The sequence below is a fragment of the Melanerpes formicivorus genome, unplaced genomic scaffold, assembly GCF_026170545.1.
Source record: "Melanerpes formicivorus ecotype bairdi unplaced genomic scaffold, bMelFor1.0.p_v2 SCAF_57, whole genome shotgun sequence".
In the NCBI taxonomy this organism is placed as follows: Eukaryota; Metazoa; Chordata; class Aves; order Piciformes; family Picidae; genus Melanerpes; species Melanerpes formicivorus.
Genome location: NW_027142409.1, coordinates 4,040,306 through 4,053,516, shown reverse-complemented (window position 1 = coordinate 4,053,516; position 13,211 = coordinate 4,040,306). Strand labels below are relative to the sequence as shown.

Here is a 13,211-nt window from a genome sequence, read left to right as displayed (position 1 = left end):
GAAGTTAGGAAGGCAGCAGGCAAAGGTGGTTCTCAGCTTAAAGAGATCCTTAGGAGAATGACCGCAGGATTTTATGGACAAAGAATTCAGGGAGATGAAGATGAAGATGATATTACAGACTGTTCGTCACCCCGGGAGGAATTGCGAAATGTCCGTAAAGATTTCACCAGGGCAGATAAGGAGCCAGTTCTTAGCTTGGCTTAGTAGGTGTTATGATACAGGTGCTTCAGCTCTAACAGTTGGAGACAAGTCAGCAGCTCAGTTAGGAACTCTCTCGAGGGACAATGGAATAGATAGACATCTAGGCGAAGCTCTCGGTAAGGTTAATCTGTGGATACGCCTTTTAATAGCGGTTGCCCTGAGATACCCTTCCCGAGATGATCTTCCCTGGAATCCTAAACCCTGGACTACCATAGATGAGGGAATTAAGCGCTTGAGAGAATTTGCTGTTAGAGAGCTACTCTATGGTGAACATGAAACTCGGAATCCTGATGACATTCCTGTGGGTATTGGTCTTGCTAAAAAGATCATCAAACTTGCTCCTTCTAATTATGCAAACATTCTGGCAAGCAGAATTGTGTCAAGAAGTTATGGTGGAGCTTCTCCTACGGTTGGCCAATTTAGTGATCAAATGAGACAATTGGAGGATAGCATGACACGTGGTTCTTTGGTTTCAGCCATTGAAACTCTGTCTGGAAAAATTGAGAATTGCATGAGAGAGTTAAAAGATGAATTTAGAAATTCCATATCCCAATTGGCACAAAGGGATAATTTCAATTCTTCCTCCAGGTGGATACAAGTCTCATCTGTGAGGAATACACGTCCTCCAAGGAGGTCATTCCAAAACAGGACATTCCAAAACAGGTCATTCCAAAACAGACCACCAAGACAATCACGTAGAACTATTTGGATAACTCTGCGTGATCAGTTTGGTGAGAACATGAACCGCTGGGATGGCCAACCAACTTCTAATCTTTTCAGGAGACTGAGGGAATTGCAAAGTGGCAGAACCCGAGGTAGCAATACCAGAAGGGTAGCTGTTACTTCCACAGTTCCCCAGAACGACTCTTATGGCTCCAACAGTGGCTCCAGTTATAACATGCAAAGTTATAACCCTGCAAACTATGTGCAATGCACATGTGCGCATGTTCCCCATAACTAGGGGTGCCCTGCCTCCCGCCAGGGGGAGGAGAGGGATAACAGAGATAATAGAATCTATTGGGATGTGTACATCCAGTGGCCTGGCACTTCACAATTTCGGAAGTACAGGGCCTTGGTTGACACAGGAGCTCAGTGCACCATAATACCATCAAATTATCAGGGATCAGAGTCTATAACTATTCTGGGAGTCAGTGGTGGATCTCAAGAGTTAAGTAAGGTAGAGGTTAATATAAGTTTAACTGGTAAACAATGGAGGAAGCATACAGTTGTGACCGGACCTGACGCACCTTGTATTTTGGGAATTGATTTTCTGAGAGAAGGGCGTTTCAAAGACCCTAGAGGTTACAAATGGGCTTTTGGAGTAGCTTCAATAGAAATTGATGGACAAAAATTGAAGCTGTCTGCCAGACCTGAGCTTTCTGATGAATCTGAAGTTGTGGGACAACATAAGATACAGGACATTAAGTTGCCGGTTGCTTCTCAGACTGTGCATCACAGACAATACAGAACCAACCGTGACTCTTTGTTGCCCATTCAGAATCTGATTCGTCAGTTGGAGTGTCAGAAAGTCGTCAGCAAAACTCATTCACCTTTCAACAGTCCGGTGTGGCCTGTGCGGAAGCAGAATGGAGACTGGCGTCTGACGGTAGACTACCGAGCCCTAAATGAAGTGACACCACCTATGAGTGCAGCAGTACCAGACATGATGGAGCTACAGTATGAGCTGGAATCCAAAGAGGCCAAATGGTATGCTACCATAGACATTGCTAATGCATTTTTCTCTATTCCCATAGCAGAGGAATGCAGGCCTCAGTTTGCTTTCACCTGGAGAGGAATCCAGTACACTTTCAACAGGCTGCCAATGGGCTGGATCCACAGCTCAAGCATCTGTCATGCAGTGATCCACGATGCTCTGGAGAAAGGCGGTGCTCCAGAACACATCCAGTTCATCGATGATATCATCGTCTGGGGTAAAACTGCTGAGGAAGTCTTCGAGAAAGGTAACAAAATCATTGACATTCTTCTGAATGCAGGTTTTGCCATCAAGCGAGACAAGGTGAAAGGACCTACCACAGAGATTCAATTTCTGGGAGTGAGGTGGCAGGATGGACGCCGACACATTCCAGTGGATGTGGTAAATAGAGTCTCTACCATGGCAAGTCCCACAAACAAGCAAGAGACCCTACGTTTCTTGGGGATAGTGGGATTTTGGAGACTACACATTCCTGGATACAGTCAGATTGTGAAACCTCTGTATGATGTGACTCGAAAGAGAAACCATTTCCACTGGGGACCTGAACAGCAAGCAGCCTTTGACCAGATAAAGCAAGAGGTAATTCAAGCAATGGGTCTGGGACCTGTCCGAGATGGTCCAGACATTAAGAACATTTTGTACACGGCTGCAAGTGACAATGGTCCAACCTGGTGGTTGTGGCAAAAAGCTCCAGGTGAGACACGTGGACGACCTCTTGGTTTCTGGAGTCGAGGTTACAGAGGTTCAGAGGCTAATTATACTCCAACAGAGAAAGAAATCTTAGCTGCCTATGAAGGAGTGAAAGCATCTTCTGAAGTGATTGGAACTGAATCACAACTTCTCTTAGCTCCCAGATTACCAGTTTTGAATTGGATGTTCAAAGGCAAAGGCTCCACACCACATCATGCCACAGACTCAACCTGGTCTAAGTGGATGGCTCTGATAACACAGAGAGCTCGAATGGGAAATCTTGAAAGACCTGGTCTAGTGGAGATGATCTCAAGTTGGCCTGAAGGCATCAACTGTGCTAAACCTCCAGAGGAGAAAGTAACTCGTGCTGAGGAAGCTCCTCCTTACAATGTCCTTTCTGATGATGAAAAGAAATATGCTTTGTTCACAGACGGTTCCTGTCGTCTTGTTGGAAACAAGCGAAGGTGGAAGTCTGCAGTGTGGAGTCCAACACGCCGAGTTGCAGAGGCGAAAGATGGAGAAGGAGAATCCAGTCAGTTCGCAGAGGTAAAAGCTGTCCAGCTAGCTCTCGACGTAGCTGAACGTGAGAGATGGCCAAAGCTTTATCTCTACACCGACTCATGGATGGTAGCCAATGCTCTATGGGGTTGGCTAAAGAACTGGAAGAAGAGTGGTTGGCAGAGGAAAGGAAAACCCATTTGGGCAGCCAACCTATGGCAGGACATTGCTGATCGAATCGAGAGAATTCCAGTGAAAGTGAGACACATCGATGCTCACATTCCTAAGAGCAAAGCTACTGAGGAACAGCAACACAACCATCAGGCAGATCTAGCTGCATGAGTTTCTCAAGTAGACATGGACTCTAATCTTGATCTCGACTGGAAACACCGAGGTGAGATATTCTTAGCTCGGTGGGCTCACGATTCGTCAGGACATCAAGGCAGAGATGCAACATACCAATGGGCTCGTGACAGATCCATAGACATTTCCATGGATGCTATCACGCAAGTCATCCATGACTGTGACATTTGTGCTGCTATTAAGCAGGCAAAACGAATTAAGCCCTTGTGGTATGGTGACAGATGGTCCAAGTACAAGTATGGTGAAGCTTGGCAGATTGACTACATCACTCTACCGCGTTCTCGTTCTGGTAAGCAATACGTGCTTACTATGGTAGAGGCAAACACTGGATGGTTGGAAACTTATCCAGTTCCACATGCAACTGCACGCAACACCATTCTCGGTCTGGAGAGACAAATCCTGTGGAGACACGGAACTCCAGAGAGGATTGAGTCAGACAACGGAACTCATTTCAAGAACAACCTTGTAAAGAGCTGGGCAAAAGAGCACGGTATTGAGTGGATATTCCACATTCCCTACTATGCACCAGCTTCAGGGAAGATTGAACGCTACAACGGTTTGTTGAAGACCACTCTCAAAGCCATGGGAGGTGGATCTTTAAAAAACTGGGAAAAACATTTAGCACAAGCAACCTGGCTGGTAAATAGTAGAGGTTCAGTGAACCGAGCTGGACCTGCACATTGAGATTTGCTACGGAAAGTAGAAGGTGATAGAGTTCCTGTTGTTAGAGAAAAGAATCTGTTAGGTAAAACTGTTTGGGTATTTTCACCCTCAGGAGAGGCTAAACCTGTCCGAGGGGTGGTTTCAGCTGAAGGTCCGGGTCACACTTATTGGGTAATGCAAGAGAATGGTGAAATTCAGTGTATTCCACAAAGAAATTTAACTTTAGCTGAAAGAGGTTAATTTCAAACTGTTGTACAGCTACACCGCGTCCAAAGGAAGAATCAACGAGGAATCTACGGTGCACGAACCCTGAGATCCCTGAGAGCCCTGAGTCAACTAAGAGACCCTGAGATTTCCCTGTTTCCCTTTTCTTCGCTTCGTCGGCGAAGAAATGAACTGTTTTCCATTTTTCTCATTTTCTGATTTTCTTGGACTTTTGAATCATCTACATCTGAGCATAGCCGGAATGAAATATGAACTTTAGTCACAAACTGTAAATATCGTTTTGGATTGGATGGACAGTATGAACAGCCAATGAAATTGTTTAGAACGGGTGGACTGTGGCTGGTTGACGTTGCCCCCTTAAGAAAGGGAATATGGTGGACGGAAGTTGGTAAACGGAAGGAATAGTCTAAACAATTTCATTGGTGAAGTGGGAGGAAGCACCTTCGGAACTGGGAGTGAACTGGACATTTCCTGGACTTTTCTATCAGTCTTGCTTCCGCCTCTTCTCCGTGCAGCAGTTTTCTGTGCTGGGCTTTCTGCCAAGGCCTCGGCCTTGAAAACAAGATACCAGGCCTGTATATTAACTCCTTTCCAATTAACACAAACTGCTTCTAACATTTTTTTTCCTCTCTTTTCTTTCTCTTTCTATCCCATTCTGGGGAAAGGGGGGGGAGAGAGGGGAGAGCGGAGGTGGGGGACCCCTCTGCCTTGAGGGGGGTCACTTTCATTTCTGTGTTACTCTGTTGTATATCTTTGTATATATTGTAGATACTGTATATTTGTAAATATTCCCCTGCAAAGCCTACATTGCTTTGTAAATATAGCTCCACTGCTTTGCTAATTCAGCTTGTGAGTTTTTTTTCCTTTCCCTTCAATTTTTTTATTTCCTTTTACCTTACAAGGGGGAAGGGAGGAGGCTTCTTGGCCTTACCCCTTCCAAACCCACCACACTGACCAACCTGGTGGCCTTCTATGAGCAGGTGACAAAATTAATAGATGAGGGGCGAGCAACTGATGTCATTTACCTGGACCTGAGCAAAGCCTTCGACACTGTCCCACACCACATCCTGGTCTCCAAACTGGTGACACATGGGTTTGATGGGTGGACCACTAGATGGATAAGGAACTGGCTTGATGGCCGCACCCAAAGAGTGGCTGTCAGTGGCTCCATGTCCCAGTGGAGGCCAGTGACAAGCGGAGTCCCTCAGGCATCAGTCCTGGGACCTGTCTTGTTCAACATCTTTGTGGGTGACATGGACAGTGGCATTGAGTGCACCCTCAGCAAGTTTGCTGATGACACCAAGCTGTGTGGTGCAGCAGACACGCTGGAGGGAAGGGAGGCCATCCAGAGGGACCTTGACAGGCTGGAGAGGTGGGCACAAGCCAACCTCATGAAGTTCAATAAGAGCAAGTGCAGGGTCCTGCATCTGGGTCGAGGCAATCCCAGGCACAAATACAGGCTGGGCAGTGACTGGCTGGAAAGTAGCCCTGAGGAGAGAGACTTGGGGGTGCTGGTGGACAAAAAGCTCAACATGAGCTCTCAATGTGCACTTGCAGCCCGCAAAGCCAATCAGATCCTGGGCTGCATCAGGAGAAGTGTGGCTAGCAGGTCGAGGGAGGTGATCCTCCCCCTCTACTCAGCCCTGGTGAGACCCCACCTGGAGTACTGTGTCCAGTTCTGGAGCCCCTATTACAAGAGGGATGTGGAGGTGCTGGAACGTGTCCAGAGAAGGGCCACAAGGATGATTAGAGGGCTGGAGCACCTCTCCTATGAGGACAGACTGAAGGAGTTGGGGCTGTTCAGTCTGCAGAAGAAAAGGCTCCGAGGTGACCTAATTGTGGCCTTCCAGTATCTGAAGGGGGCCTACAGGAAGGCTGGGGAGGGACTTCTCAGGATCTCAGGGAGTGATAGGACTAGGGGGAATGGAATGAAGCTGGAGGTGGGGAGATTCAGGCTAGATGTGAGGAGGAGGTTCTTCACCATGAGAGTGGTGAAACCCTGGAATGTGTTGTCCAGGGAGGTGGTCGAGGCCCCGTCCCTGGGGGTGTTTAAGAGCAGGCTGGATGAGGCTCTGTCCAGCCTGATCTAGTGTGGGGTGTCCCTGCCCATGGCAGGGGGGTTGGAACTAGATGATCCTTGTGGTCCCTTCCAACCCTGAATGAAACTATGAAACTATGAACCTCAAGAAAGTATTTCTCCCCCTCAGTCCCTGGGCTAATAAACCATACTACACACTGCTCTGCAAATGTCTTTCACCAGCTGTAGGGTTTTTCTAGCCACATTATGTTTGCTCCAAGGCTTCTGTGTGGCTTTATGGCTCTAGATTTAGGCAGTTTATATGATCCTGTGTTGTTTCAGGCTGCTACTACCACCTTAGTAGTTTCGTAACAGCCTCTAAAACTTCCATTTTAAACTTAAGACACCTGTGCAGAAATACCAAAAGAAAAGGCAATTGCCCTTGGTATGAAGAAAAATAATGCCTGAATGAACTTGTGGCACCTGTAAAATAAATTCTATATATTGAGACCATTTGCTCTTCCAATCCCAGAAGCAAGTAGCTATGTCCTTGCCCTCAAATGAGAATGTAAGTCAGGTATCACATACAGTTGTAAGCTCAGGCTGCTGCACAGGCAAGCTCCACCTTGCACTGAGGTACTTGGGAAGTGAGGTGCCGGTATTAGAATAGAATTGTGGCCATGCGGTAGTGGAGAAGATTCCATGAGTGCTCAGATACTGGTGATTACAAATTACATGATTAGTATGAATTTAAAGGCCTTGGCATGGAATGATGCTGCCTCTGTACCTGTTAGATACAAACAGTATGTCTGTTTTCCTTTCATTAAGGAAATCTTCAGTCCGGACAGACTGTATTTGCAGGGAGCATCAGTTGCATGGCAGTGCTTTTCTAAATGTTTTCCTCACTTTTAACTTTGTTCCTTTCCATCTAATGTGTTTATTCTTCTTTTCAGAGACATGGCTATTGCACTTTGGGTGAAGCTTTTAACCGCTTAGACTTTTCAAGTGCAATTCAGGACATCAGGAGGTTCAATTACGTGGTCAAAGTAAGTTCTTTATTTTATATGCATACTTTAAAAATGTGTTTGATCTGCCTTTATGTACAAAAGAACTAATTTTGCACTCAACAGCTGATGATTTGTGACTTTATAAAATGTCCTGTTTATATGTAATTTATGCTGCATGGAGCAAGTTTAAACTGAGTAATTCTTCTTTGGTGAAAACTCATTATAATAGTCTGTGGAAGCCTATAGCTCAAGGAAGATGGTGTTGGCTTGTATGCTCTGTATTTCCAGGCAAATACTGGTGGCAGTTTCAGTTTTGTTCATCAGTCTGGGTAGTGAACTCTTCCATACAACCAAAAATAGTTAAGTGTAATGCATAATGAATGTGCTTACTGTGTCTTAAATATGCTAAAAATAGCAATTGCAAAAGGAATATTTGATGTGTAAATGTTATGTAGTTTCTATCGCTTCTGCAGCTTCTTAATGACCTTGCGATTCATTGCACAGTTGTTTTAGATCTGGGACAAGATCTGTGCATTTACTTTTGGTAACATCCCTTAAAACCTGAGACTCCATTTTTTTTCTCTCAGTCTATTTTCATTTGTCTGTTTTACAGAAATTAGCTTATTGGAAGCTGTGCTTTACAAATGACAGTGACATAAAATTTATAGGAACAATTATGATACGCTGATCTCATGATTCCTTGGAAAGTCCCTTTCTTACTTTGTTAGCTTCTCTGAGTCAGCTCTAGGCCTAAATTGAGAATTAAGTGTGTAGAACCTGCAAGTTCTGGACAAAGGTGCTACCTCCCTGTTTTCCAAAACTGAAACTTGTTCTTTAGGGAGACACATAGTATTGTGCCTTCATTTCCTCGATGGCTATCTAGCCTGCTTGTAAATGCCTGTTATGGGACATAGTGGATGTTTGGTTTGTTTGGGGTTTGTTTTGTTTTGTTACGTTTTGTTTGTTTTTTTCATCTAAGTTGATGTATTAAAGTGCTCATCGCAGATCCTAGAGAAGATCAAAATGTAAGGACTAAAGTTCAGTTCAGTGGTGAGGCTGTTCACAAATTATGTAGTGGTTGGAGTGCATCCAGAACTTGAAAAGACACAAATGAAAATTAGATAAATATACCAGGAAAACACCCTTACCACAGGGCTGTGTACTGTTTGGAGAGAAAACACATTCTGTCCATCCTTGTGAAGCTGAGATAGCATTTTATACTTCCAGATAAACAAGACATGTGACACCAAAGGAAGCAAAGCAAAAAAGATTTGCTTCCAGGCTAGTGGGCAGGATACTTGCCTCTTTTATTCCCCTTGCAGATTTTTTCAGTATATATATATGCATTGTGGTTTAGAACATTGTTTTTTAGTGCTGTTTTGGGAGTGGAAGCAGGAATATTGATCTTTCCACAGTGTTTTCAGTGTTTAATGGTAGGAAATAAAAATAAAGCAAAAAAACATAACACCTGAAAAGGTGATTTGTGTTATAACAGATCTCAACCATAACTGCCTCACTTGAATGGTAAACAGTTAGAATGAATCTAGAATTGGAATTGTACGTGTTTGTTAGATGCTGATGAGAACAACATGCAATGTCTAACATAAGCACATCAACCAGTTTCTCAGTTCTTCACCAAAGAATATAAACCAGCTGGTTTAGTTAGCCAGGTTCAGATTGAGAAAGGAGCAGTACTTTAATATTCAGAAATTTGGCTTTACAATCAAAACCGCTACCTAATAATGGTAGACCCTGAGAAGTTAGGATGGATTGAGGACAGCAGGCAGACTTCTAAAATGTTAAAAGGATTTTGTAATCTATTTGGAATCTTTTAAAAAATTAGGGTTGTTTCACAATTACAAAAATGGAGTTATATCTTTGTATCAGTTCCTCTCAAGTGATGGAGGCAAAGTGGCTTTTCTCAACAGGTACAGAAACTGTACATCTAAGACCTTAAAAGTTACTGAGCTGTGAATAAACATGATGAGTATGAATGACAACTGCTGCTCATTCTGTAGCCAGAGAGCTTGCTGACCAAAGAAACATTTGTCTGATCAGGATCCTTTTAGGGTAGGCTGTGGAGGAAGGAGGTAGGATCAGCTGTTTTCCTGTACTCCTTTATGCTGTATTATAATGATCTTTTCTTAGCTGTTAGACGTCTGATATGTTGAGTGGTCAGTGGAGAAGTGTTAATTATTTGTTTTCCCCATTTAAATAGCTAATCCATTCAAAGTTAGACTCTAGTAGGCAACATAAGCCATAGCTCTACACCTCTCTGTAAGACTGAACTCGTGTGCTTGTGCACCTGCTGAAGTTGTCTTAATCCTTGCATATTAATCTTCACTGAAATTGGAATCTTCATTAAAATCAGCCAGGTGGAGTTTGCTGCCTTGGTTTGATCTTTAGTCTGAATGACACAACTGATTTTTTTTTTCTTTTAAATTAATCAAGATAAATGTAAATACTTGCTTGAGCTGGCAAACTGCCAGAGACCACTAGGTGTGCTCTAAATTATTAATCAGACTAAAAGGCTTTGAAAATGCCAAGAAAAATGTCCTAATATCTAGTCTCAGAAGCTACATTAAATACATTGCTTGTATTTGAATATGTCAGTAGAATTATTTCCTCCTTTCATAGCACATAATGTTTTGTCAGGGATCATGCAGAGGAGCCAGAAGGAACATTATTAAATCAGGGAGAGCACTGGTCTATTCTGTATTCTTCCAAAGGAATATTAATGTTTGGTGTAGTGTCAAATCAGTATTTTAGAAATGAAGATACTGAACTCAGCATTATGATCTGCAATTGTAAAGCTCAGTGCCATGTTCCTAGATGTTGCAATGCTGCCTAACATCACAGTCTATCTTGAATTTTCTACCACATTTTGTTGAAGAGTCAATGGTCCTTTTCTGGCTACAAAACTGAGTCTAAAATGTAAAAGTAAAGATGTCTGAATGGAGCAAGAGCTGCCTCTAGCAGCTGTAGCTTGCAGCAAGAACTGAAGCTCTTCTGGTTCTATTCCCCTAGGCCATTTCCACTGTTCTTGTCACTCTTCTGCTCACAGTGGTTCCAGAAAGCAATGTATGGATATCTAGGATATCTATATGTATAGCCAAGGAAAAACTACTGCTACAGTATGTATACTGCTGATTATTAGATTACTGTTTTATCCTACCAGGGACCTGAGTAACACACTGTTTTTTCTGTACTCCAGGTGAAATACATCATTTACGCTCTATGAGCAGGATACACTAAGTGCATCACACCTTGGTTTGACCAGTATGGTACTTTCACTCAGAAACTGGTTGTTTAGTAGTTGGTATTAGTTCAGTGACGTTCTTGACAACTGAACCCCCAACTGCCATAAAGGAAGTTAAAGCAAGGTTGGGTTTGGTCCCTTCTCACGTGCAACAAGTGACAGGACAAGAGGAAACAGCCTCAAGTTCTGCCAGGAAAGGTTCAGGTTGGATATTAGGAAAAAAATTCTTCACAGAAAGGGTTATCAAGCATTGGACCAGGCTGCCCAGGGAAGCAGTGGAGTCACCATCTCTGGAGGTATTTAAAAGATGAATGGATATGGTGCTTAGGGACATGGTTTAGTGGTAGTGGCTTAGCAGTAGTGGTGTGGTTTTGTGCTTTAGGCACGCAGTTGGATGTGACAATCTCAAAGGTCTCTTCCATCCTCAACACTTCTATGGTTTTATGGTAAATCTGACAAAGAGTTGAGAACCCAGCAACATCAAGAGCCATTTTTATATTTGTGAGCCTCCAAAACAGACTCCACACTGTCCCATTATAGTTTATAAAGGCCATGTGTTATGTGCTCAGTCACAGTAATAAGAACTAATACTTGAGTAGTGTTTTGAAAATGTTCACCTTCTCATGAGATGCCAGTGGGAATACTTGGTCGTTGGTCATGCCTCGTTTTCTGACCTCTGTAGTTATGTTTTCACACAAAGGAGTTGCAGCACTCTAGACTTCTGTGGGTGACTGTATGAACTGAAAGCGTGCACTAGAAATCATCCTTTATTTCTGTTATTCTTCTGAGTTTTACTTCTTTGTCCTAGCTTTTGCAGCTAATTGCAAAATCCCAGTTAACCTCACTGAGTGGTGCAGCACAGAAGAACTACTTTAACATCTTGGACAAAATTGTGCAGAAGGGTAAGACCTGAGGTTCTATAATCTGCATGCTCAGATTTAGTTGTTGTGACTAAGATATTGTGGCCAGTTGACGTTGCCCCCTTAAGAAAGGGAATATGGTGGACGGAAGTTGGTAAACGGAAGGAATAATCTAAACTAATTTCATTGGAAGAGTGGGAGGAAGCACCTTCTGAACTGGGAGTGAACTGGGCATTTCCAGACCTTCTCTGTCAGTCTTGCTTCTGCCTCTCCACGGTGCAGCAGCTCTCTTTCTCTGCTCGGCTTTCTGCCAAGGCCTCGGCCTTGAAGTCCAGATACAGGCCGGTATTAACTCCCTTCCAATTAACACGAACTGCTTCTAACATTTTTTTTCCCTCTCTTTTCTTTCTCTTTCTATCCCATTCTGGGGAAAGGGGGGGAGAGCGGAGGTGAGGAACCCCCTCTGCCGGGGGGGGGTTACTCTCATTTCTGTGTTACTCTGTTGTATATCTTTGTATATATTGTAGATATTGTAAATTTGTAAATATTCCCCTGCAAATCCTACACTGCTTTGTAAATATAGCTCCACTGCCTTGCTAATTCATCTTGTGAGGTTTTTTTTCCCTTTCCCTTCAAATTTCTTTCCCTTTACCTTACAAGGGGGAAGGGAGGAGGCTTCTTGGCCTTACCCTTCCACCCCACCACAGATATCAGTTGATTTTATTTTAATTTTTAGGGTAGGGATGAGCATTTTACCACTTTTTACATTGGAAAGCAAAGTAGTAGCTTATTTAGTACAAGGTTTCATACTTGCATTCATGCAGTTATGATAAGTTGGTTTTTGCTGATTTTTGAATCATGTCTGAAGCAGATCGGTGAAGTCAAATGACAATTAGATTCTTTCAGAAACTGGTGGTTGCTATTAAATTATACTCTTTATGAAATGCGAAAGCTTTTAGCTTAGTAACATGTTTGTTTTTCAGTTTGCATGATGTACTGAGATGTAAAGTACATAACTGCTTTTCTTTATTGTTTATTTTCATAATACTGAAGAAAATTGCTTTCTGGTAACTGTGCTAAGTGCAGATGTAATACTATGAGCTGTGAACAGAAAAAAACAGGTTTCTAACTGGTTGCTCAGCATTAAGTTTATTAAATTCACAGCATGAAATATTAAATTGCATTTGGCTACAAAATTGTTAATTATTGATCTTGCATTTATGGAACAGCATTCGTTAATGCCATGATGGGAAATTAGGGCAGCTATTCGCACACACACAGTTGAGTTGCAATTAGTTATCTATAGAAGTGTTGATTAGCTTCAGTTAACTGTATTGGTTAACTTGGTTAACTGAGTTTGGTCTGGTTTGTTTTCCAGTCATGGAAGACCAATATAATCCACGACTAATCAAAGATCTTCTACAGGATCTGAGTTCTACTCTCTGTATACTTATTAGGGGAGTAGGGAAATCTGTGTTGGTAGGGAACATCAATATTTGGATTTGCCGATTAGAAACTATCCTTCTGTGGCAACAACAACTAAAAAACCTTCAGATGAACAAGGTACGTTGTTTAATCACACTAAAAAAGTAATTGTGGGTGAGGAATTACATTGTGTGTTGGTTTATGATTTGTAAGTGAAGAAAGTTTCAAATACTTCATAATCAGCTTTACTCACTCCCTTTTTTTTTTTAGAGAAGTAATACAAAATTAA

General features: G+C 42.7%; 1 protein-coding gene across 6 annotated transcripts in view; it reads left to right on the top strand.

The window, feature by feature from the left end:
- FBXO25 (F-box protein 25) overlaps window positions 1-13,211 on the top strand; it is an 88,347-nt gene that overhangs the window by 40,924 nt on the left and 34,212 nt on the right. For all 6 annotated transcript variants that reach the window (XM_068161356.1, XM_068161352.1, XM_068161353.1 and 3 more), the window contains 3 exons: window positions 7,325-7,417; window positions 11,446-11,539; window positions 12,876-13,060. In XM_068161356.1, the coding sequence (XP_068017457.1) occupies window positions 7,325-7,417; window positions 11,446-11,539; window positions 12,876-13,060 (372 nt within the window). The remainder of the gene's footprint in view (window positions 1-7,324; window positions 7,418-11,445; window positions 11,540-12,875; window positions 13,061-13,211) is intronic.